General features: G+C 33.9%; 5 protein-coding genes across 5 annotated transcripts; 3 read left to right on the top strand and 2 right to left on the bottom strand.

Moving 5' to 3' along the window:
• Positions 1-189: 189 nt before the first annotated feature.
• On the top strand, positions 190-1,173 carry LOC132058847 (auxin-responsive protein SAUR68-like). Its single transcript, XM_059451219.1, has one exon. The coding sequence runs from the start codon at positions 501-503 to the stop codon at positions 942-944; it is 444 nt and encodes a 147-aa protein (XP_059307202.1). The 5' UTR covers positions 190-500; the 3' UTR covers positions 945-1,173.
• A 1,021-nt stretch (positions 1,174-2,194) lies between these two features.
• LOC132058849 (auxin-responsive protein SAUR21-like) lies at positions 2,195-2,865 on the bottom strand. Its single transcript, XM_059451221.1, has one exon. The coding sequence runs from the start codon at positions 2,639-2,641 to the stop codon at positions 2,369-2,371; it is 273 nt and encodes a 90-aa protein (XP_059307204.1). The 5' UTR covers positions 2,642-2,865; the 3' UTR covers positions 2,195-2,368.
• A 241-nt stretch (positions 2,866-3,106) lies between these two features.
• Positions 3,107-3,898, top strand: LOC132058848 (auxin-responsive protein SAUR68-like). The gene has a single exon (XM_059451220.1). It carries the CDS (start codon positions 3,314-3,316, stop codon positions 3,749-3,751), a length of 438 nt encoding a protein of 145 aa, XP_059307203.1. The 5' UTR covers positions 3,107-3,313; the 3' UTR covers positions 3,752-3,898.
• An 8,112-nt stretch (positions 3,899-12,010) lies between these two features.
• On the bottom strand, positions 12,011-12,916 carry LOC132060539 (auxin-responsive protein SAUR68-like). Its single transcript, XM_059453553.1, has one exon. It carries the CDS (start codon positions 12,719-12,721, stop codon positions 12,284-12,286), a length of 438 nt encoding a protein of 145 aa, XP_059309536.1. The 5' UTR covers positions 12,722-12,916; the 3' UTR covers positions 12,011-12,283.
• A 9,332-nt stretch (positions 12,917-22,248) lies between these two features.
• On the top strand, positions 22,249-23,124 carry LOC132060537 (ethylene-responsive transcription factor 1B-like). Its single transcript, XM_059453552.1, has one exon. It carries the CDS (start codon positions 22,342-22,344, stop codon positions 22,921-22,923), a length of 582 nt encoding a protein of 193 aa, XP_059309535.1. The 5' UTR covers positions 22,249-22,341; the 3' UTR covers positions 22,924-23,124.
• The last annotated feature ends 3,543 nt before the right edge of the window (positions 23,125-26,667 follow it).

Raw genomic sequence — 26,667 nt, 5'->3', positions numbered from 1 at the left:
CCCTTAAAATTTAATCCACAAGAATTGATGAAATTGATGACTTAGTCTTGGTCCACTTGGTTTACAGATATGGTAACAGAGAATCTGTGAAAATTTGCCAAATAGGCATAACAACAGCCAAGATGGAAATCTAAAGGTGACATATCTACACGACAAAGAAGAGAGTAGAACGTGGTTTTGCTTCTTACCAGCAAGTGTTCATTTAATGGTTTCAAATTATTGGCATTGGTGAGAAGTACCAAGTGAAGAAAGAAAGAAACTTATCATCTTTTATTTTCAAACTAGCTTCATCCACAAATTTTAGTCCCACATCAACATGGCCAACAGGCATTGGCACATGGCTTTGCCTTTTGTTAGTAACAAGAACTTCAGCACCATATTGTATATAATCTCTCTTCCATGAGCCATTTCATCATCAAGGACAAGCATTATCAGTTCAGCCATCAAAGGTCTCTAAATTTCTTGTTTACATTCTTGTTTCCAATCTTCCAAAACAAAAAATGGCAATGCTCAGCACCAAGAAACTCATCAAGATGGCCAGGAGATGGCAGAAGTTTGTGGCCAAGCAGAGGAAGAGGATTTCATTTCCAAGAAGTGGCAGTGATGCAGACAGTTGTAGTACATCCTCATCCTCTATAGTTGAAAAAGGCCATTTTGTAGCATATACAATTGATCAAAGGCGCTTCATGATTCCCTTGGCTTATCTTGAAAATGAGATCATTAGGGAACTTCTAAACATATCTGAAGAAGAGTTTGGGCTGCCAAGTGGTGGTCCTATTACATTACCCTGTGATTCCGCCTTCATGGACTACATTATTTCACTAATCAAGAAAGGTGTAGCTGCTGGAGATCTTCACAAAGCATTGCTCCTATCAATTCCTTCATGCTGTTCAACATCTTATTTGCACCAAGAAAGTGGAACCCAACAGATTCTTGTTTATTGAGTCAAGGTCAACATCCTTTTTGTGCATGCTAGCTCAAAAATAGTTCTTAGAGACAGCGGAGATTGAAGAGTACACTTGTAAAGCTCATCACGCGGATTGAATATTATTTAATCAGAAATTTACCATATTCATGTCTTGCACTTTGGTTATGAGAAGTCCTAACAATCTAATCTTGGATTGGTATCTTTTATGTATAAACACCTCTTTGTGCATAAGAATTTTTTCCTTACTGCGGCACATAAATGAAATGAAAGTTTGACACTAAAGAGATCAATCAATCAACTATGCTTCAAACTCTAATTGTTTCGCGTCGATTATATGAATCATCCTTATCCATTATGTACGTTCTAATCAGGTCATTCATTCCACTATTAAAAAAGGGCTGTCTTTAAAGTCAAATTAGGACTTGTCTAGAACTAGTAAATCCTCTAAATGTCACTTCTATCCAAATTCCCAAACACAGACATAATTTAGTCCTGACTAATCAGTATTACATGGATAGATCCTTTGCATCCATTTTTTTATGTTCACAGTTAAGTTTGTATTGCTTGGCTCCATAAGATTGTTAATATTTTGAGCACTTTGTTCCATATTTGGTCTAATTTGTCCTTCTTACCACCATCCATCATCTTACTGTTGCACCTATGGATCTGTGCATCTGAAGGTCCCCGTAGGATATGGTGGATAATACCAGACGACCTTCCTCTTATTATCATCTCATCTATATTTACGCTACATGCATCCAATTTAAGGTTCGATCTCTAATAGTTGTACAATAACAACTATGCCTTATTCCCAAACGAGTTGGGGTTTTCTCCATTTGAACTCATCCCGTGCCAACATTATACCAAATAAAAGTAAAATTAAAAGAATATTAGAAGTTCTCTACATCTTTGTTGGCATTAGTGTCTGACCTGTAATAAGAAGTTCAAAATAAATGGGACAAGCTGAAATTAGCGATTTAGCCATATGTACATTAATTTCTTTCTTCGCAAATAGATTCTAGGAATAAATAAGTTAAAAAGTAGCTTCTATCAAGCTTATGTTAGCATAACAATATCATTTAACTATGTAATTCCTTGTTGCTTATCACAAATATCATTCTTATTCCGCTAAATGACACTTTCTTGGATGTGCTACACTGCACCGCAACTGTTGGATGCAATCATGCAGGTGCTTAATTACTCTGTCATGCAGAAAAATTCTAGAACAAAAATCGGAAATCTTAAGCAAATATTATCAAAAGAGGATTAATCAGAACTAGAACATCTTCTATTCATAAATTGATCAGGAAACTTTTTCCCTCATAGATTCTTGTGTTTCAACGATACAGTGTACTTGCCTCTCTTGACCTCTCCTTATCATTTATAACTCCTACTATTTACAAAATTTCATTTGGTGAAGAATTTGCACTATGATACTACTTATGTTCTTCTTAAGCGGGAAGTAAGATCAATGAACACGTCCTCTTTGCAAGGTATCGTGAGACCGCCCATTGGATGATCAAATCCAAACTCTTCTTCAGCTTGAGCTAAGAAGTTTTGAAATAAAGGGTGGCTCAAGTATGATACTGGCACGACGAATCTCTTCTTCTGGCTCAGTCCTACATATACCGCACAATGACCTTTTGGAACACCTGTTGAAGACCTCCTTAGAATTCTATTAGCCTGAATAAATGGAGTCACTTTGATACCCATTGTCTCAAGGGATACTTGTAAGTCTAAGTTATGAAGTAAAAAAAAGATTAAGAATTTTGAGAATTGCAAGGAAAAATGAAAGTTAGTTGAATGTTTTGATACTTATTTTTTGCTCAAATGCTTTGTGTCTGAGTATATATAGGTAAATGGCAAGTTTCATGTCCAACCGTTTCACAGTGATGGAGGAATTTGATGGCCACTGGTGAGAGACATTAGCACATGAAATTTCACATGGTTTTGCCTACTCTATTATTGTCAAAGAATTCACACCATAATTTTTGTGGAAAACCAACAGTTAGACCCCACTGCTTCTCATAATTTGGCACATAAAACACTAATAATAAAAGCCACAAGAATGGATGAAGTTGATTATCCAGTCTTGGTTTAAAGATATGGTGACAGAGAATTGAATAAATTCATCAACCTCTTTGCTTAAAACTAGACAACCAGCCATGTCCACAATTCAATAGGTCCCCTACTAAACAAAAGCACATGATTCTGCCTACTTATCACAGGTTGGCAACTTTAGCTACAATACAAATCCATTATCTAGCCTCAACTATAAATCTACTGCTGCCATAAGCTATTTTGATCATCAAGCAGATAGCAATTACTAATACCTTTTAAAAGATCAAACAACCTTTTTCTTTCCTATATTCCAAAGTAAACAATATGGTAAGTGCTAAGAGACTCATCAAGATGGCAAGGAAATGGCAGGAGTTTGCCGCCAAGCAGAGAAAGAGAATTTCACTTCCAAGAAATAGTAATGATGAAGACAGTTGCAGTATATCATCCTCTGTCGTTGAGAAAGGCCATTTTGTAGTATATACAGCTGATCAAAAGCGCTTTGTGATTCCGTTGGCTTATCTTGAAAATGAAATCATTAGGGAACTCTTAAACATATCTGAAGAAGAGTTTGGGCTGCCAAGTGGTGGCCCTATTATATTAACCTGCGATTCAGTCTTCATGGACTACATAATTTCACTAATCAAGAAAGGAGTAGCTGCAGGAGATCTTCATAAAGCGTTGCTCCTTTCAATCCCTTCTTGTTGCTGTTCAACATCTTCTTTACACCAAGAAAGGGGAAACCAGCAGCTACTTGTCTATTAAGTCATGTCAATTTTTATTTTATTTTTAATTAATGGTAGCTCAAAATAGTTTAGTAGGCCAAGAATAGAACACAAATGTAAGTGCATCATACAAGCTGAATATAATTTTATCAGAAAATTTACCAGACTCGTGGCGTTCAATTTTCAATGTGGTCATTATAGAAGTCCAAAACAATATCATCTTGGATTAGTAGTTATGTATAAATGCTACTTACGTTTAGCACGCGCAATCTAGCTACTTACTGCCTTGCCTCCTTGATCGGAATAAGGATATTGATAAATCAAACTATTACCATCCCAAATTGTCTGGAGTTGGCTATATAGTCTCATTATCCATTCTGTTCTATTCGAATCCATTCATTAGTCATTACAATACTGGATTATTTGTCTTCTAAGGAAAAATATATAACAGTTCTAAAGTTATGCATTTCTCAAATAACCAGTTTCATTTTTCAATTCACATCCGTTTAACTTTGAAGGTTAATTTAATAAATTGATTTTGCACTTAATGTATATTTACCTCTTTGTACATAAGTATTGTTGGAATAGGGTCTGATTGTAAGGGCTAAATAGTCTTTGATTTAGAATCTTCCCACTTTTAGTATATTATGATTATGATGATACATACGTAATATTTTTGACCTATCAACAAAGTGGGTATAATATTTTTGACCTATCAACAAAGTGGGTATAATTTTCCAGCAAAGGGTGTCAATTCCCTTTGAACTAGTGGCGGAGTAAGGATTTTTACTAAGAAAATTCAAAATATAAAAAAGTAATCACATGAAGAAAACTAAAAAGGATTTAACATCTATTATATGTATGCATAAAAAATAATCTTGACCTTATATATGCACTTATGCAGTGTGTGTTTTGGTGAAGGGGTCCTAACTCCTTGGATTATTACATTACTAGAGAAACTTTCCGCACTTCGTGCTGTTTTAAAAGACATGAGCAAGTCATTCTACTCTTCCATATTTAATTATAGCCTCAATTTAATAATCATAAGACAAATAAAATTAAATATAATGTGAAAAGTGACTTGCTAATATATAGATCAGCAAGAACTTTTACATCAAAAATCTTAAATTGAAATGGGATAAACTTTGACACAAAATAACATTAAAAGTGAATATGGGCCTAAAGTCTCTGGATTGTGCCGAATTATTGATATAATATGACTTTGTTAATATGCGGAAAAATGATAAAAGAAATAAAAAGAAAATAACCAATTGACTTATGTAAAAGAATGAAATAGATGTGAATAAACAACCAAAGAGTTTCTCGTATAAGAATTTTAAATGATATACGATTTTTTTTAATTATGGGTATTCGTAACTATGGCATACAGTCTTAAAGAACCAATATTACACACTAATTTTACAATGTAATTAATGATTTTAATTTGGGATGCAAGATCCTTAAAGTATTTTGGGATTCCGACTGTCTTTGTATGCGTTAAAGTCGTCGATATTTTTGTCATTCCGAGATCTCTTCTCCTCATCCTCTATATCCGCTTTTGAGGAGCTTTCTCGTATCTATTTTTCTTCTTCCCTTTTTTGTTATCTCTCTCCTTCTTTAGTGTCGTTGTCTATTGAAGTGCATCTTCGAGCATGAGAGTTCTGTCATTTTTAACATTCTTTAGTAACTCTTTCTTCAAATATTAGTTCGTTTTACCACTTCAAACGTATTTTGAAAAAGACCACACGCCATTCAAAAGAAATGTTTTACTGCAAACTAAAAAGCAATACGTATAACATTTCTTTCAGCTTCTTCCATGGAAGTTGCCTATAAAAATTAACAAAAAACAACAATAATAACATACCCAGTGTAATCTCACCAAAATCATGAAACGAAATATCATAATAGTGCTATATTCAGAGGCGGATTCAGGATTTAAAACATGGGTCCCCGCAGATTAATCACATTTATTCTTGGGTTCTCAACTCAAATTTCTTATATATTTGAAGGATTTCACATTATAAATACAAAGTTCGGATAAAAGTTGTGGGTTCCCGCGAACCCACACCCACCGGTGTGGATCCGCCCCTGGCTATATTGTTGTGTCATCTATATTAGTGATTAAACATAAATATTAAAAAGAACAATTTGTTAGAACATAAAATGGTATCATGGCTACCAATTAAGCTGCTAAAAGGTCCCTGAAGAATCGATTTCAACCTTCTTTGCTACTTCCATTTGAAGGAGTCGCACGCTTCCACCGGCGTCTCAATAACAGAGATTTCACCGACACTATTGTGTCACTTTCTTTTTAGAATCAAGAAATACACGGTTCCAATATTTGCAGAAGATGTAACATAATTTTGTAACAACATATAAGGGTCTACGGTTGGTAGTCGATGATAACCATTGCAATGCTAATGAAACTAAGTCCAAGTCGAGAGCACTAATTTACTGCCTCATAGCAATATTGTCACTGAGACGTTTTGTTCCTAGTTGAAGAAACGTTTGCAACTGTAGTCGTGTGTCTTTTGAATTAGGACAAATGAATCTATAATAATACTAAATGAGGGATAACTGTAGAAACGGTTATTTCTGTAAGGTTGTGTCTTCTGATTATTTTTTTTTCAATGAATTTTTAGTAAATGATGAAAAGCATGAGAGAGGAAAACCAAAAAAATGAGAAAATAGATAAATATATTTCCTGATCATAGAGAGCGCCATATTACTGGGCCTATATCTCTCCTTTATATATATATATATATAGATTACATTATCATCATCATAAGAATAATTATTGTTGTTGTTGATTTTTATTCTTGTAATCGTGGAATTTGAAGCATTGCTTTCAATCAAGAATGACTCATGTTTGATTTAATTTCACTTCAGTTAGACTCTTTCAAGTTAATTTTCATGTCATTCACAGTTGCATGCATGTGCAAGATTTATTTATCTTTACGTATTTATGAGCAAATTATTTATCTTTACGTATTTATGAGCAAAGTTATTTCCCGCATCAAAAGCAAAACTTCTGGTAAATGTACACCCAAATTGAGAATGTTAGAATTTGTCAAATCTCAGGGTTATAAATGGTGGGTAAAATTCAGTTACTTTAATATTGCAAAAAAAAAAAAAAAAATCATAATTTATTGCAATAGTAAATAAAAATTAATGAATTTACTGTTCCAATGGATAAAGCTCAGTTACTTCAATGTGAAATTAACTTTTTCCTAATTTTTAGGTAATGAAGAGTCCTATTCAATATTCATGACTATTAAAAACCCTAGCATTAAAATTGACGTAAATAGAGAAGCAAAAAAACATAACACAAAAGACAAATCATCAACTGAAAAAAAAACTAGGAAATCAGTACCTCCAAATCAAATTTGCAAAGGTATTAGTTTCTAAGTCTGCTCTGTGTGTCTGTTCGCTTTTTGTTTAGCCAACTTAACACAACCTCCTCATTAACTCTGTGAGGAGTCAGATTTCTTACTGGGGGCTCAAATTATAAAAAAGCAAACACAAGAAGAAGCAAAATTCAAATCTATTATATATACCTAAAAAGTAATTGTGACCTTGTATATGTAGTGGAATTTCTCTGTGAGTGGGATTAGGATGAACCCCTTATGGCCCCAGCCATCATTAGAATTACGGGTTCAGCAGAATCAAGTAGCTTTGACTCAGACCCTGTAATTATATTAAAATTTATTTAATATGTATACATAATTTATCTAGAATCTGAGTAAGCAAAAAAAATTATGGTCCAGAACCCATAATCTAAAAATCTTGGATACGCCTCTGCTCGATCACAACTCTAACCACTATTTTTTAAATTAATTTGTAGGGAATAGAGTTGTGAATCCACCAAAGCTAATATATATTGTTAATCATCGGGTGAGTTCTGATTTCAGGTTGCTACAATTTGTTGTGAATTTTGTTTATTGTTGGTTGACTCTAGTTTCTGTAGTTTTCTTCTTTAATTTTTGTCCTTGATTTTCATATATAGGCATGTATATATGTTTGTGTATGTGGATTGTCTGTGTGTCTAAAATAGTAGTGTCTTTAATTTGTGAACTACTAATCAAGCACTTGCCTTGTCCTATCTAGGCCATGGGAATTCACTACGAAGAGGGCATAGTTTTGGACATCCTCGCTTGAGTTACCCGTGCGGTCTCTTCTTCGATGCAAATGTGTTTCAAAATTCTGGGAGAAATTAATCTCCGAGTCTTACTTTAAGATGAAGCATCTCAATCATGCCAAGAATGACTTTAACTCCCAAAAACTTCTTGTTGGCCAACAATTGCCAGTTAATGGTGGTATGTTTACCTTCCATTCTTCTTCTTTATTGACTAATCAACTCGTTCAGGATGTACAAAATTTTGGTTGTCCTTCAAACTGCACACCGTTTGGTATAGCCAGCATTTTTTCTTCTTGCGATGGGTTGGTTCTTCTTGGAATTGTTAGTCTATTTCGTAAACAACTTTTGCTGTGGAACCCCTCCACAAGAGAATCAACAAAACTAGTACTCCCCCATTCAGGATTTACACTACAGGATAGTACTTTCGGATTGGGATATGATGCAACTAGTGATGGCTACAAGATCCTTGTCTGAGCAAGTGGTGCGCACTGCCATCCGTTGAGATTCTCACGCTAAAAAGTGGTTCCTGGAGAAGTATTTGTAACAATCCAACTATTGTATGCCCTAAGACGGGATATCAAATGGAGATTCGTCCATATCTCATTCAGGATATCGTTATTGATCTCGTGGTATTTGTACGTGGAGCATTTCATTGGCTTGGTCGTTCAAATAACCATTCTGTGGTTTCATTTAGTACTTCAAATGAGGTATTTGGAGATATACCGTTGCTAGACCAAATGTACAGAGTTTACAACATGCAGAGCTCCAATTATGGCATTTCAGTATTGGAAGGAATGCTTTGCTTTTATTCTACTCCTAATCATCACGGATGCAGCACTTTTAAGTTGTGGGTAATGAAAGACTATGGTGTTATAGAATCTTGGACTGAATTGTTTACGTTACGTGTTTCCGATATTTATTTAGCCAAACCGAAATATAGGTATGCAGATGGTGAAATACTACTACACTGTAGTGGAGGACATAGTGGGGATGTATTTAGGACATCCAAAGGACCATTTGGATTATGGCCTGAATGTCGCCGTCAGGAAGGAATTGTTTATACAGAAAGTTTGATGTCTCCAAAATTACTTATTTAATATTTGTTTATATATGATCCAGATGCATTTTTCTTCTATTTTATTTTTCCAAAATCATGTATGGACCTATTGTCTTATAAGTTTATCTATTGCTCGCAACTTTTTAGTTCCGAAACGTATTTAACAAAGTTGTCAGCTTACTTCAGGTTCTCAGAGTGGTGATTGAAAACCCAATTTGTTGTACCTATTATCGCTTGTCTAATTGTATGTACTAATTGCTACAAGTAATCCACTGTTTATGCCAAGAAGATTTATGTATTAGGTTTCAATTCGATTCCAAGGAGAGCAATCTGTACTTCAATCAAACTTAGAACATTCAACACATTTTATACCAATTGTCCCAAAAATACCTTTACTTTCCTTGAGCTGCCTGGGTAATCCAGAGCATTTAGTGTCGGCATTGACAATGAAGGGACCTTTCTCGAGGAATAATTGAAAGAATATTCCATCATCCTTGAAAGTCGTATTGTGTGAAGGGTGATCTGTCTCATTTAAACTCAATTTGCATGCTTTAACATGATGTTTTGGATTGATTCAAGTTTTACCGTTGCCCATATAAATAAACAAATTACATGTGCTTTACAAATATAATAAGTCAGTCACACATGAGGTTGGATGACTTTACTGCATTATTTCCATAACATGGATGACTATTTAAGTAATTACCTCGCAAATTTGAGTCCTTTGAATGAAGAGTTGATTAGTCAGTGGTCGATCAAACCTTGCTGGTAAAAGGCAAAATCATGTGTTACTGCCTGCTTTGGTCATGTAGATATAAATTTAATCATGGTTTGAGGACTCAAAGCTGGTGCATATATTTTTGCAACTAAGTCTATTGTCTTTTGGAGCAAAGCAAAATCCACTTTTATCTTATTTTAAATAAATGATCTGATGAAGCTTCTGAGATAACTTTCTTTGAATTGGGCACATCACCTTATCCATTGAATGTCAAACACAAGCTAGACATTCCTGGTGCAAGACTATTAGAAAGCGAATGAAAAGAAATAAGAATTTCCTAAACTATCATGGAATAGACCAATTTGAAGGCAAGAATACGGAATTTTTGATGAATACTTTAGTGTTAATTGTATTCTGTACACTTGTATCAGGTATCTATTACAAAATTTATCGCTGTTAGTTCAACAAACTAGCCATTGTGAGTTTCTTTCTTTTTGAAGGTATGGTGCTGATGAGCATCGGCTGGAAGCGACCGATACAAGCAAAGCATTATGAAGATCTGGAGCTACACCTCTTTTGATGAGTGATATGATTTAGTTCATGAATAGGGCATCACACGGTAATGTAATAGGTCCATCACTTGAAACTCCAAACTCTTCTTCAGACATGTGCAACAGTTGTCTGATTACCTCGTGTTGAAGATAAGCCAAAGGAACCTCAAATCGCCTCTGATCACTTGTATACACCACAAAATGACCTTTGCTAACAATAGAAGATGATGTGCTACAACTCTCTGCATCATTGTAATTGGATCTCGAAAAAGAAATTCTCTTCCTCTGCTTAGCTGCAAACTTCTGCCATTTCCTTGCCATTTTGATGAGTTTCTTAGCACTGATCATATTGATTTCTTATGGATATAGGAAAGAGAAAAGTTGATGATCTCGCAAAAGGTTTGATTAAGTGCTATCTGTTTGATGATCAAAATGGCTCATGGAAGCAGTTTATTTATAGTTTGAGGCTAGAGAATGAATTTGTATTGTAGCTAAAGTTGCCAACTTGAGTTAGGTATTTTAGGCAAAATCATTTGCTCTTGTTTGTATGGGACCTTAAGAATTGTGGACATAGGTAGTTCTCTAGTTTTAAGAAAAGTGGTTGTTGCATTCATTCCAATCTCTGTCACCATATCTTTAAACCAAGTGGTCCAGGACTAAGTCATAAATTTAATCCATTCTTGTGGCTCTTATTTTTAAGGGCGTATTCTGTTCCACATCTTGACAAGCAGTTGGGCCTATAGTCATATAGCCCTACACTGCCTTGTGGTTATTCAATTATGGCACATGTTTTTTTATCATCTTTGGATTAAGTTGGACTATGCCTAACCAAAGACACCGCAAAGAACTGCTTTACTATTGGAACATGAAAGGCATCAAACATGGAAAACAATACCATCTTTGCATATGGCGGGCAATTTGGAGAGAAACAAACCAGAGGTTGTGAAAAAGGAAAGAGCCATTAGCTAGATCAAGTTTAACTATACTCTTTTACTTTCCTTTTGGTGCCCACAGGAGTGTAATGAAGACAGCGATAGCATCATAGAATTTATTAGCACTCCTCAGAATTAAGGGAATGGTTTCTTTTGCTTTTGATGTACATATTCAGAACAATCTTAGTGCGCTTCATCAATAGTATTGTACCTTTATCATTAAGATAAAGAGTTTAGACCAAATGTACCAGTATGCTCATTGAGTTGGAGCTTACCACTAACCACTGCAGGTAAAGCCATGTGCTGATGCCTGTTGCTATTTTGATATGGGGCCTTGAATTTGTGGATGAAACTTGTCGAAAGAAGGGAAAATGATGAGTTCCTTCCATTGTTCACTTTTGTCGATAACAGAATGTCAGAATGGACCTATTAGTTATAATATCAACTCACACTTAGGACTTCTCACCAAATTTGAAGAGTTTCCGACCTTTGAATGAAAACTTGTTTTCTAAATGATAGATTAAGTTTTCTGAACCATGTGCTGCTGTCTGCCTTGTCATGTAGATAGGAGACCTTTACATTGAACATTAGACCTCTTCCAAACTTCTTTACTCTTCTTTTGACTTATTAGTTATGATATCAAGCCTCCCTTTGTGCAATAAAGGATCAACTCCCCTTTGCATTGTCCAAGATTGTTAAAGTTTTTTTGGGCGTTATAATTACCTACTGCTATTATTCACGCAATTGTTTGTAAACTGAAATGGAAAGTCAAAGATTTTTGACAAATGTACTGAGAAGACAGCATTAACAAGAAGCAAGCTAAATCTATTTGTTGAAATTAGTCTTTGCGGAAGCCCAAAGCCGGTTCCTCCTTTTGCAATTAAGTCTATAGTCTTTACTTCTTGTTGGAAAGAATTAATGATGTAATGAAGCTTTTGACATTACGTTCTTTGAATTGAGCATATCAACTTAACCAGTGATTTTGAAAACAACAGGCTATATATTTTTAGGTGCAAGACTACTACAGAGAAAGGATATGCAATCAGAATTTCCCAAATTATAAAAAGTAAACAGTTTGGAGGCAAGAATATGGAATGTTTGATGAATAATTTGATGTTAATATCCTGTACACTTGTTGAGTATCATGTATCCGCTACAAAAGTTATCACAGTCTGCTTAGCAAACTAGCAATTGCGGGTTTCTTTGTTCATGAAGGTATGAAGCTGATGAGCATCGACTAGAAGCGACTGATACAAGCAAAGCATTCTGAAGATCTGCAGCTACACCTCTTTTGATGAGTGATATGAGATAATTCATGAATAGGGCATCGCATGGTAATGTGATAGGACCATTACTTGGAAGCCCAAACTCTTCTTCAGACATATGTAACATTTGTCTGATCACCTTGTGTTGAAGATAAGCCAAAGGAACCACAAATCGCTTCTGATCAGTTGTATACACCACAAAATTCCCTTTACCAACTATAGAAGAGGACGTGCTACAACTCTCTGCATCATGGTAATTGGTTCTTGGAAAAGAAATTCCCTTCCTCTGCTTGGCTGCGAACTTCTGCCATTTCCTTGCCATCTTGATGAGTCCCTTAGCACTTATCATATTGATTTATTTGCGATAGATGAAAGAAAAAAGTTTATGATCTTTGAAAAGGTTTGATTAAGTTCTATCGGCTTGATGATCAAAATGTCTTACGGAAGGAGTTTATTTATAGTTGAGGCTAGAGAATGAATTTAAATGGTAGCTAAAGTTGCCAACAAGGCAAAATCATGTGTTGATGTTTAATATGGACCATATGAATTGTGGACATGGCTGTTTGTCTAGTTTTAAGCAAAGAGTTTGATGCATTTATTGAATTATGTGTCACCATATCTTTAAACCAAGTGGTCCAGGACTAAGTCATCAATTTCATCCCGTCTTGTGGATATTATTTTAAAGGTTTCTTCTTCTGTTTCAAATCATGAAAAACAGATAGTGTTGTTCTTCAACAAATTTATAGCCTGAATACTATGACAATAACAGAGTAAGCAAGACCATGTGAATCTTCATGTCCTATTGTCTCTCAAATTTCTTTTCACCACAAAACATTTATGTGTGAAACTTGTCATTAGCTTATATATATATACACACTTATACACAAAACATTTGAGCAGAACACCAACATTTGAGCAGAACACAAGTGTCCTGACATACAAAGAACTTTCGTTTTCTTTGCATTTCTCAAAATTCATCCTTTTCCTTCATCATTTTGGCTTACAAGATGTCCCTGTGACAATGGGCCTCAAAGTGACTCCGTTTATTCAGGCTAATCAGTTCTTAAGGAAGTCAACATCTGGAGGTGTTCCAGTGTTCCAAAAGGACACTGTGCAATATATGTAGGAGAGAGCTAGAAGAAGAAATTTGTCGTGCCAGTATCATACTTGAGCCATCCTTTATTTCAACACTTGCTAGCTAAAGCCGAAGAAGAGTTTGGCTTTGATCATCCAATGGGTGGTCTCACAATACCTTGCAAAGAGGATGTGCTTGTTGATCTCACTTCCCGCTTAAGAAGATCATGAGTAGTATCATTGTGCAAATTCTTCAACAAATGATTTTTTTGTAAAATAGTAGGACTTGTAAATGAGAAAGAGGTGATTATAGGGAGAGGTCGTTTTCATTGTATATTTGAGACTACAAGAACTTTGGAGGTTTCCCAATGTAAATTTATGACTAGTAGAAGTTCTAGTTCTGATTACTCACTCATTTGTCATATTTGCCTAGACAATTCCCATATTCTTATAGAGTCTTGCTGCTGAACAAGTATTCAAACACCTGCATTCTTTATCTGCACTAGTGGAGGATACTAGTGCATTGGAGTGTGTCATTTAATGGAAAAAGATTACTTCAAACACAAAAATATTGGGATGTGCATGAAATCTGGCATCTGACTTGAATCACTAATAGCTAAAGTTTGCTGAAAAGCAATTAATCAAAGTAGATAGGCCATCAAACACTCATCTGAGTTAGGCCATTTGCAATTCTAATCGCCACCATTTTAGTCGTTCTAGTCAGGACTGGGCAATGTGTATAACTACATCAAAAATGAAGCCAAGCAAAAAGATGCAGTAACAGCCTCTAAAATGCAGATAGTTGAAAGGATAAAGATATTTGAATTTAGCTTCTATAGTTCTCTAAACATGTCATACCCAAGCCCATGACACGTATTGTCCGCTTTGACCCAACAGACCTCACAAATTTGTCCCTTTGGCTCAATAATATTTGTCACAACCCAAGCCCATGACACGTATTGGCCGTTTTTACCCAATAGACCTCCATAATTTGTCCCTTGGGTTATGCCATCACAGAGCCCAAAAAGGTGCGTACCAATGCAAACTTGTTTTATGCCTTATAAAGCTCCCTAAAGTGTCATGTGAACCCCCTTTTTAGAAGCTTGCTGGTCCTTCTTTAATAGCCTTTTCTTTTTTCATTCCTTCAAACAAGTGTAATTTGAACTCTGAGCTTTGTTATCACATTCTAAATGGTTGTTCTAGTTTGCCGCTTCTTTACAAACCACATTGATAAAGTATGAAAATAACTGCACCTAAAGAAGAACACTTCACAGTTTCATCTCATTTAAAGTCTTTACAATTAATTTTCATGTCATTTAGCTTTGTGTGGTCATGATTCATATGTCTTTTAAATTTCGATGGACAAAGTTGATTTCTCGATTGTCAAATTGGAAAAAGGAAGCTATATCTGATTACTTTCAAGATAAAGCTCTATTCCAATCTGTAATATAATACAAGATTGCCGTTGCCTATTTTTCACCTGCTATACAATCCATTTTCAACTGTCATGTACAGAAGGAGTCTCTCATGACTCAATAAACAAGAATGTGTTGATTTCCACTTTCTTGGTAAAAAGAAGAAGTTGAACACCAACATGAAGGAATTGAGAGGAGCAACGCTTTGTGAAGATCTCCAGCTGATACACCTTTCTTGATAAGTGAAATTATATAGTCCATGAAGTCCGAATCACAGGGTAATGTAATAGGGCCACCACTCGGTAACCCAAACTCTTCTTCGGACAAGTTTAAAAGTTATGCAATGGCCTCATTTTCAAGGTAAACTAAGGGAATCACGAAGCGCCTTTGATCAGCTGTATATACCACAAAATGTCCTTTTTCAACTTTGGAGGATGAGGATGTCCTGCAAATGTCAGCATCACTGCCATTTCTAGGAAATGAAATTCTCTTTCTCTGGCAGCCACGAACTTCTGCCATCTCCTGGCCATCTCGATGAGTTTCTTAGTGCTGAGCATTGGCATTTTTTCTTGGAAGATTGGAAACAAAGTAATTAAATAAGAAATTTAGAAACCTTTGATGGCTGAATTGATAATGCTTGTGCTTGATGATGAAAAAGGATCATGGAAGGGGTCTTATTTATATAAAAGACTACAGACAGGCTTTGGATTAGTGCTGATGTTTCTGTCACTAACCACCAAAGGCAAAGCCATGTGCCGATGCCTGTTGGCAATGTTGATATGGGGCCTTAAATTTAAGGATGAAGCTAGTTTGAAAGGATGAAAAAATAATAAGTTTCTTCCTTTCTTCACTTTGGTAGACAAGTAGACAACCAATTAGGCCTATTAGTTCTGTTATCAGCTCATACTAGGTACTTCTTACCAATGCAAACAATTTGAAACCATTAAATGAACAATTGCTGGTGAGAAGCAAGACCATGTTCTTCTCCCTTCTTTGTCATGTACATAAGAGACCTTTTGAAATTGCCATCTTGGCTAGTTATGATAGAAAACCACTGCATTAAAGTCATCATGTGGTTATTCTGTGTTGGATCTCTGTCACCATATTTTAAAACAAGGTGGTTCAGGGCAAAGTCATTATGTTCATATTCTTGTGGAATTTATTCTAAAAATGTACAAACCATGAGAAGAAGAGTGGCGTAGTCTCGTTCTTCAACAAAATTTGTGGTCTGAATAATTTAGAGAGTAAGTAAAACCATATGAAACTTCATGTGCCATTGTCTCTCACCAGTAATCACCAATTTCTTTAGACCACCTTAAGTATTTGGATCTGAAACTTGTCATTGACTTGTATACATATACACATACGTTAGGAACAGCTAAGTCAGATAACCTCGTCTTCTTGATCAATGCGGATCCTCAACAGCTGATCAAGGCGAAAAACTTTTGAACATAATTGCTTACAACTATATTGATGAAAATCTTTGGTTAACCCCTTGCATGCAGCCGAATTTTGGATCTTCATCCACGTCTTAGATATCATCTATTAACTTGGGCAGTTCTAAATATCAATCCCCACTATTTCCAATGGTTAGATTCAGCCCAAACCTCCAAAAAGCAATAGACCACGTTGTATTCTTCGACAAGTAAATTTTTTCAAGCTCAACAAGATCTACCAATAGTGTTCTTCAATTTTCTTCAACCAAAATAATCCAAACAATTAAGATAGACGGCAATACTACAGCTTGTTTGGATGGTTGTTACCTATTGTATTGTATTGTGTTGTTAGTTTAAATATAATGTTTGTTTTGATTGTTACTTAAATTTTAATGTATCGTATAACGACGAAAAGTCTCATTTTATGTAACGACCGATTTGGTGTTATCGCGTGGTTACCTTGTCTCTTTTTTTTTCTCATTTTAATTATTTAATAATTCTATTTTATCACTCTATCTGTTACCCTACTTTTCTTATAGGTTTATCCTTCTAACTGCTGATGTGTGAGATTATATAACACCGGGAAACGATACAATTTATTCAAATATTGTGTTAATCAAAACAATAAAGTACGATGCAATACAACACATTACAATACAATATGATACATTATGAAACGAATATGTAACAACCATCCAAACATTCCAGGCTACTCAATCCAACCATAAGTAAGCAACTGAATCTTCGATTTCTATAACACAAAGAAGCACGGTTTGCCCTACAAATGGGCTTCAGAATCGAACTTATGCACGGTTTACCCGTCAAATGGGCTTCAAAATCAAACTTATGCCTAGCTAGAAAATTGTTTGCGTTGAGGGACAAAAATAAAAGACTAGCACAAATAGGCACAAATCTGCACATGACCCGTGAACAAATTGTTCTAGTTATGGGCTTTGTTGTTGATAACCATTTGTCCTTTCAGCCCAAACTTTTCTTCCACTACTTTGTGATTGTGTTGTTACAATACCCCATTAGTTTTCAGCCCAAGTAATTTTAGTCCCACATCCATCTCCACTGAATGAATAGTCTTGTATATTATATGAAGAGTAACAAGCCCAAGTCGTCTCTTGCGGTGTCTTCCGTTGAGAGCTTATTTTCTCCCTTTGGTGGGATTTGTTTCTTCCCTGTCTTTGACAGTGGAAGTTTTTCAATTTCCTCCAGGTTTTTTATTTATCGAAGACTGTGTCTTTTTTTTAATATAAATATAAATATTTTGGAGTCGAGCGGGATGGTATGCTGAAAGAGGTGCTACCTTGAAAATTGCTGCAGAACGAAGCTTAGTTTCGGTTGACGCCTTATAGGCCTTTCATAAATCAATCTCTCTCAAATGAATATTTCTTACGAATAATAGGGTGTTGTTCAATCATCGCTCATAAGTCATAACTTTCATCTGATTGGCAAGATTTTGTACTGACTTGATATTGATATGTAAACCGTAAGCTACCCGAAGGTAGGGATAATCGCCTAGATTTTACGGTGAAAAAAAAAGGATGCTCGTCACAATCATCTATTAAAAAGAAGTTGAAGCTATAACAACAGGAGAGAAAAAATAGCCTAGATGGTATCCTTTTTTGAACAAATGGTATCAGAACTTAATAGTTGCCATTGATTGATACAAGTTCACTACTAGGTAATTTTTCCTTTGCTTGGTGTTCGTCAACTGCTAATCACCATATGTAACCCCTCCTCTCCATAAAGAAACCTCAGACGATGTTGTGCCTTATTTCTCTACTTTGTGACACTAGAGTTCAAAACTATGAAGTGCTTAAGTTCTGTGAATTACATTAATGTATAAAAAATTTAAACTATTAAGTAAACCTACAATAATTGGTAGTTTTATAGCAAATCTAAAATGACCTCACCTAACGTGAAAAATCGGTTTCAAAAGAAATTTGACCGTTATAGGGAGATTTGACTGTACTAGATTATGATCCGTACCCTAATTTCAAAAGTGTAATGGATTCGCTGATAGGAACCTAAAGATTGAACTCATCAATTCAAAATCTTGAATCTGCCCCTATATGCTTAGAAGGCTAGTTTTTATATTGAATTAATCTTTTCTATAAATTTGGTCAAGTCACTTATATATTTATGGTGAGTAATGTTTGATTCTTCATGAACTTTGAAACATATCATAGAAAGTCTATTATAAGTGATGCATGCCTGAAAAAGTTCTGTCGAATTATTCCAGTTCTCTCAGGCACCATCTAATTTTATTAAATTGTTTGCATTCTGATAGCCACATACGTACATTATTTGCCCGTACCTATCACTTTTAACTATATGAAATATATGCTACTTGCATATAATATAAATTAATAATATACTATAGGAGTATATGATAATTCACGGTTCTTGTCTTACTTGTTTAGTTAAATCAAATCATATATGCTATTACAATATTATATATTAGATAAGTATAATTGATCCGAGTCTTTTTGAACCCTTGTACAAGGTACAACTTTTAAGTCCTTATTTATCAAATTAGAATTGTTAACATGGAACAACTAACAAGTTTAGACAAATTCCCACCCAAAATATGAATACGTACAAGAAGAAACATAGTAACAGTTTCCGATGTCCTTTTTCGAATATAAAATAAAAGTGTAATGGATTCGCTGATAGGAACCTAAAGATTGAACTCATCAATTCAAAATCTTGAATCCGACCCTATATGCTTAGAAGGCTAGTTTTGATATTGAATTAATCTTTTCTATAAATTTGGTCAAGTCACTTATATATTTATGGTGAGTAATGTTTGATTCTTCATGAACTTTGAAACATATCATGAAAAGTCTATTATAAGTGATGCACGCCTGAAAAAATTCTGTCGAATTATTCCAGTTCTCTCAGGCACCATCTAATTTTATTAAATTGTTTGCATTCTGATAGCCACATACATACATTATTTGCCCGTACCTATCACTTTTAACTATATGAAATATATGCTACTTGCATATAATATAAATTAATAATATACTATAGGAGTATATGATAATTCAAGGTTCTTGTCTTACTTGTTTAGTTAAATCAAATCATATATGCTATTACAATATTATATATTAGATAAGTATAATTGATCCGAGTCTTTTTGAACCCTTGTACAAGGTGCAACTTTTAAGTCCTTATTTATCAAATTAGAATTGTTAACATGGAACAACTAACAAGTTTAGACAAATTCCCACCCAAAATATGAATACGTACAAGAAGAAACATAGTAACAGTTTCCGATGTCCTTTTTCGAATATAAAATAAAATAAAATAAAAATAGGAGCAACTCCAGTAGAAAAGGAAGAAGAAATTAATTAACAATGAACTGCTGTTTTTTCGTTTAAAATAATTGTTGTCACCCTTTAGATTAAATAACACTTGTGGTCCCTCTGTTACTGATAAATTCTAATTTTAATCCTTGTGATATCCGATTAAGCACATTCAACCTTCAATTACTTGAAATGTGCACTTTTAATTCCTTTGCTAATGAATATTCACAACTTTTCATGATTATTAACCGTACCACCATTTAAATTACCCATGTTTATGTTAAAGCTCATACTATTACTACATTTGAGGGTAATATACTTCTAAAAATAGTCCATATATAACATATTTCCTTTCATATATTTTAACTAACTAGTTTAGTGTAAGCTAATTAAATTTTCTTAAAATCTGTCACTAATCCTTTCTTTGAATGGGATTAGCATGGAATTTTCGTTGTTTAGCTACGGAATTTTGTTAGCCGGTAATTCCTTGTTTTTCTAGTAGTGTTTGAAGGATATTTTGGTCAACCAACATTTATATTCGTGCTTTTAAAATAATAGATATAGATATACATTAAAAGTTAAAAGATATATTGAATTATACACCAAAAAGATCAAATTCAAAATTTATAAATAACCGAAGGATCAAAGACGCTATGAGCCTGTTTGGATCGACTTATTTTACGTGCTTTTAATTAATCCAAAATAGCTTTATTGTTGCCCCTCAAATTGTTGGTCTTTAATTTTTGTCCTTCGCCTAATACCCGAGGTTCTGAGTTCGAACCCTGGCTCAGTAAAAAAAAAAAAAAAATCACAAGGCGTGTAGGTTTGTAGCAAAATTAGGCCTATTCGGGTAAAAGTTAGGCCTTAAGGCAAACTTTTAAGGCCTAACTTTTGCCCAAACTCTGCCTTATAAGGTGCTAACTCTAACTTATCCAGAACTCTGCCTTGCGATTTTTTTAATTTCTGATTAAGTGGGATTCGCACCCGGAACTCATGAATTTTTAGGCGAAGGATAAAAATTAAAGACCAATAATTTGAAGAGAAAAAATTAAAGACGCCTTTGAAGATATTCCGCGCAAAAAAATGCAAGTCAAAAGCCATAAGCCTATGAAAACAGGTTCTATATCCCATCCTCCAAATTAAATGCTCCAGGTGGGGCATCAGCCGACGGAAAAAGACAAAATTCAGGATATTCCGAGAACTAATATTATGACACAGGTAGCTAGAAGTAGTCAAAATATTTTAAAAAAATTGTTAGTAATACTTTTAATTTTAAATACCCAATTTTCATGAGTATAATATTACTTACAAAACTAGAAATGCAGACAACCTAATTAAGGTCGCTGTCTACTGATTAAGGCTGTTAACTTTTACAACTATGGTTCATTTCATTTGTCTCGTAGAAAGTTTAAGCATTTGTAGTTTCTAGTTGAAGATTCTTTAGAGAAAATGACAAAAATAGGTTCTTGAAAAATTGCAACTGGTGATAGAAAATTAAATCACTTCTTGAAAAATTTTCTGTGGAATACTTTCTTTATCCAAAGTTGTTTATTTTAAGACCTGATACTACATGTCTACAACTAAAACTAAAACTAAAACTATGGGCTGAGGAATTTGTGATGTCATATATCCCTAGTCCACAATCTTGCGGACACAATTCAACAACTTTTTTCAGTCATTTTTTGCTATTAGCTAAATAATCTATTTTTGTTAATTTCTAACCACTTGATATTTATTAGACAAATTTGACCTGCAATAGATAAAATATAATTGCTACATTTATGGTAGGGATACATGCCTAATAATGGACTGAAATAAAATTGTAATTTAAAGTACTACGAAAAGAATATCTTAACTCCAGAATAATTTTTTAGTAGTTCCAAGGTACTTTCAAATGTTTATGTAGTAGCGGTGATATTGGATGCAGAGACTTGTAAAAAGTAAATTAACATTTTTTTCTAATTTTCTCTTTACTTTCAAGAGAAATAATTAAAATTCAATTTTAAATAAAGCCAAAAGGCTCTTATGTAATTTTGACACTAAAAGGATAGTCATATAATCTGACTAATAAGTAGTACTACATTAGCTTCAAATTTTTATTGTAGCAATTATGCATTTTTTTTGGGTCGTTCATCTTTGACTCTAACAGGGTCACTTTCAAGTTTCAACTCAAAGTCAATTCTACTAGGCATGGTCAAGTTCAAAACTTAGACATACACTGTACATGTAGTTCTTAGTATTATTAAAGCAATTCTATCACCACTCGAGATTGTGATGGCAAGTTCCAGAAAATCTAACTAGAAAAGACACTTTTGTTTTTCATATCAGGAGGTTACCTAGGTGCCTTGAATAACAAAATTGTTAATAGTTTTATGTTATTAGATAATTTAAATTAATTATAGTGTATTATTACTTATTGCCACCCTTTTGGTTAGAGTCATATCAACCTATAAAATAGTATAATGTAATCTAAGATGCCATGACTTCCCAGTCATGGGAAAAGAATCAAAGAACATGTCAAATTAAATAACTAAATCTAATTTTTATTATATAACTAAATCTAATTAGTCTCACAACTAAAAACCTCTCTCCCACAAACTTTTTTTTTTTTTTTTTTAAATCACAATTTTCCACTGGCTCTAATATTATTTATTTTAAGGTTTAGATAATTTGGTACACAATAATTTCAAACATCCAAAAGAGGTAAAACAAAGCTCTCAAAAGATGAATAGTTCTTCATCTTTTGAGCTTTTATTTGATAGTAATTATTGGCCACCATTGTTCCTCAACAGTAATAGTACTGTTGAGGAACAAAAAATGATTTATTCGGAAAAATCATCTCTTGCAGATGATTTTTCCGAAGAAATCATCAAGAATGAAAAAGTTCAAGAATTTTCCAATAAAGAGGAAAAGCACTACATAGGTGTTCGAAAGAGGCCATGGGGAAAATATGCAGCTGAAATTAGGGATTCGACGAGAAATGGAATTAGGATTTGGCTTGGAACTTTTGATGTTGCCGAAGAAGCTGCTCTGGCTTATGATCAAGCTGCACTTTGGATGCGAGGCGAATTTGCCTGCCTCAATTTTCCAGTTGAAAGAGTTCAAGAATCGTTATGTGAATTGAATAGAAGTAGTTACAAGGAGGGTTTGTCACCTGTTGAAGCCCTAAAAGAAAGACACAAGAAAAGAGGTATTTCTAAGTTGAAAGGTAAGAGGGAAATAGCTCAAAAAGAGAATGTGTTGGTACTTTTTGATTTAGGGCCTGAACTACTAGATGAGTTATTATCAGAAAGTTCTAATTCTTGATAAACTTCATTATTTTGCTGAAAATCCACCCATTTCTCTCTTCTTCCTACTCTTCAACCATCTTTTTCTAAATTTTATTTTTCTGTCTGAAGTAAATTCCAGGCAATATCCTTTTATCATTCCTAATTAAATACATATTCATAAGCGTTTTTTTCAGTCTGAATTCGCTTGCATACAATAAAAACAGTAGATAGAACACTTGTGTGACTATCACAATGGCCTATAATGTATGAGTATACTAGAATATACTTGTTAGTTGTTCTGCCTGATTGGTTGTTCAAGATCATTGGTCTTTATTTCGTCTCGATGAAAAAAAGGGATCATTTCTTATGGAGCTCGTTGAAAACGATTATGATCTAATTCATGGCTATAGCTAACTGAAATGAAATGTGATTATCATAGTTCTATATATACAGTCAAACTTTTCTATATATAAAGGAATTGTTGTCTAGATATATTTTGGTTGTTGTAGCAAAATGCTGATGTTATGAAATACATACAATATAATATAAGATAAAAAATTGGTTAAAATAAAAAACTTGATTGTTAAAGTGAAATGTTATTATAGAGAATGATTGTTCTAGAGAGGTATGATTGTAACATGAGAATAATGTTTATGCTTTTATTCCTCTCGATCGAGTCCCATTTTGTATCTTGTCATATCTATTGCGAGTACATCATTTTGTTGAATACTAGATCAGTTTAATTTCATACATGTTGTCTAATTTCATACATGTTAGTCGCATTACAAAATTCAATTTCCCAATCATTTTGGCTTTAAAATATGTCATCGCGAGGTAGAATTCAGAGATAAGCGCAGCTTGCTTTAGATATTTTGTTCTACGTAGCTATAATTACTAAAGGAAAATAGGAATTAGCAAGGACAAATTATGTAGCTAAACGGTAAAATTTATCACAAATCCTATTATGACGGATTAGCAGCAAATTATAAAAAAGATTCCTTTAGCTACGTGCTATTTAGTAGCAAAAGAATTTGTCGTCAAGTTAGGGACACATCGTACGTAGTATCCATCAACTGTATTTGTTTAACCTCTTTTTTGTAGAATTTAACCCAATTTCTTAGGCAATGACATTCAATTTCGTATAACAGTATTTGATTGAATAGAGAATCAATGGAAGAAGGTTTTTGACACATACAATGAATATACATATATAGTGCATATAATGTATCAAAGTACCTTAGTGTGCCGTCTATATGAGTGCCAATTACGAAAGAAGTACGACATTAAGAATAGATTGAGAAAGGTAAGAAAAAGAGAAAATCGAAAGAATTAGATTCCTTGCGCCAAAAAGAGAAAATCAATTCCGTCGTGTGGATATTGGATGTTGGATTGTCACAAACACGTCCGGCCTCCCTATAACGGCATCGTTTATCTGAATATTTTTTTTGCTGTTATAACGAAATGTTGTTATAGAAAACATTTACTATAACATAACACGAAAATCAGTTTCAAAAAGAACATAATTGTTATAACGTAACGTTGTTATATATAAAGTATGGTTACTATAAAATGGTCTGACTGTACTATTAACCGCAAGGAAAAACTTCATTTTTTAATTAAGAAGCTAGTATATCCGTTAAATCTTGTATTTATTGCATCTTCATATGTTTGTCACAAAAATATCTACACAATCAACAAGGATTGCTTTGGAGCTAGTGGTAAGTATTCCTTCATTCTTAACTAGATATTTTGGGTTCAAATCATGGGTATAAAGTCGCCTTTGTTAGAAAGCGCTTTCCCCGAGGCGAATTCGAATTTAATCAGACTCCAAAATAGATATTGAATGCCCGTGAGAAATCAATTAAAAAAAAAAAAAAACAAAAAAACAAATCACACGACTCTCTAAAGTTGGGCTGCATATTTCACTGGGGCTATCAAAAATGCGCATTTGTCCGTTAAATTTAGTTTAACACTATCACTTTCGCCATAAATTAGGGAAAATTTATTTTTACCCTTGACCCCCTAATTGAGGGTAACTTCATACTATAGTAAAAATTGATCGGAATAAATTTGGATATTTTTTTCTCCAAAATATTGGATATGATTAGTCCATCTATTTTGCGATGGAACTTCATTAATAACAAGAACAAATACAAGACAATTTACTGAAGGCATTAATGTGAATTCACACGAATGGCAAAACTAATCAATTTTGAACCGTTTAAGGGAAAATTTGACTTAATTCCAGGAATAAACTCTTGAATAACTCTGCAAAGGTAGACAAGGGTTGTGGTGGAGTAGTGTACTCTTTTGCCTTTAACCAGATGTCCCAAGTTCGAACTCTGAATATAGAGCTTTGCTAGGAAGCTTTTTGTCCCTTAATGGGAAACTTTCCGATGAGAATTTAAATTTAATCGGGTTCCAATACGAGATGCGGACAAGGGTAAAACAAAAAAAAAAATATATATATATATATATATATTAAAAACCGCAATGAGGTGAAAAATAGTAGGATCGCATCTCTAAGAAATCAATCAGCCGACGGAAGAGGACAATTCTTGAAGTAAAACCCAAGATGACATTTGCACAATGCTACTTAATTACCAAAAGAGAAAAAAAAGCTATCTGAATTAATGCTGCTTTTACGATGAATAATCACTCTTTTTGAGTGAAACTGTTCGGGCCATGTGAATGGAGTCTAACAGGGAAGATCTTACTTTTTATTGTATTTTATGTGGTGTGAATCTAAATTAATCGAGTCACAAATTAAATATCGAAAGAGTGAAACAGTCAAACGACAAAGAATATACAAAAAGTTGAGGGTTCGAATCTTGCGAATGAAGAAATTTCGCGTTGGAAGCACTCTCTCCTATAATAGGTCACATGCACGGTGTGCATTTGAATTAATCGGATTAATGGCAACAGATAACAGATTGTTATACAAATGAATAAAAAATATAGAAGGGGATTTTTTTTTTTTAAATTTTTAGTCACCATTTATTTGGAAATCATAAAATTGGGACCACTTTGACTTGATGCATGCTGTTTCATTACACACTAGAAAGAATCTGGGCCACTTTGACTTGATGCATGCTATTTCTTTGAAGTCCTACACAGTACACACTACAAAGATTTTAGTAAAGAGTGAAAAATATACTATGTTCTAACTTAACCATCTTGTTCTCTATTTTAGGTTATTCTAAACGGTGTTTAAAAGAAGTGGAGGTGAGATAGGCATTTTACCTGACACGAGGTGAGGCTTAAACCCCAGGTGCGAGGCGTAAGCTCATGAAAATTTAATTTTAATATTTTTAAATTAATAAAACAGGTTTTAAATTTCAAAAGATAAAATTACATAAAATCTGTAGAAAATTATAAATCTAATGTGAAATGTATGTATGTGTGCACGTGCATAAAAATGCTAACATTTGCACAGACTTTAATCAATATAGAAGTTCTGTTTCATACATGAAAAAAGTGAAAGACGAACAAATGCATTACATTGATTATAATATGGTTGTGATGGAATATAAACAAACTTGAGTATTGAATTAATTATTAAAAATGACTTATTAAGCAATTTTGGTTTCAAACTGCGGAAGATCTTTGAGCTTATGTCCCAAATGAACGCTCAAAAGGTTGAGACATAAATTGGTGGTACAGATTACCCCATGTTTTGTTCTCTGGGAAATGTGAAAGAGTAGATGTGCTTGCAAATATGGACATCAAAAGAAGTTTTTGTACAGTAGGATGATTCACCAAACATTATGGAATATTAAGG

Source organism: Lycium ferocissimum, chromosome 6 (assembly GCF_029784015.1).
Source record: "Lycium ferocissimum isolate CSIRO_LF1 chromosome 6, AGI_CSIRO_Lferr_CH_V1, whole genome shotgun sequence".
Taxonomy (NCBI): Eukaryota; Viridiplantae; Streptophyta; class Magnoliopsida; order Solanales; family Solanaceae; genus Lycium; species Lycium ferocissimum.
This window is presented reverse-complemented; position numbering and strand designations above follow the sequence as displayed.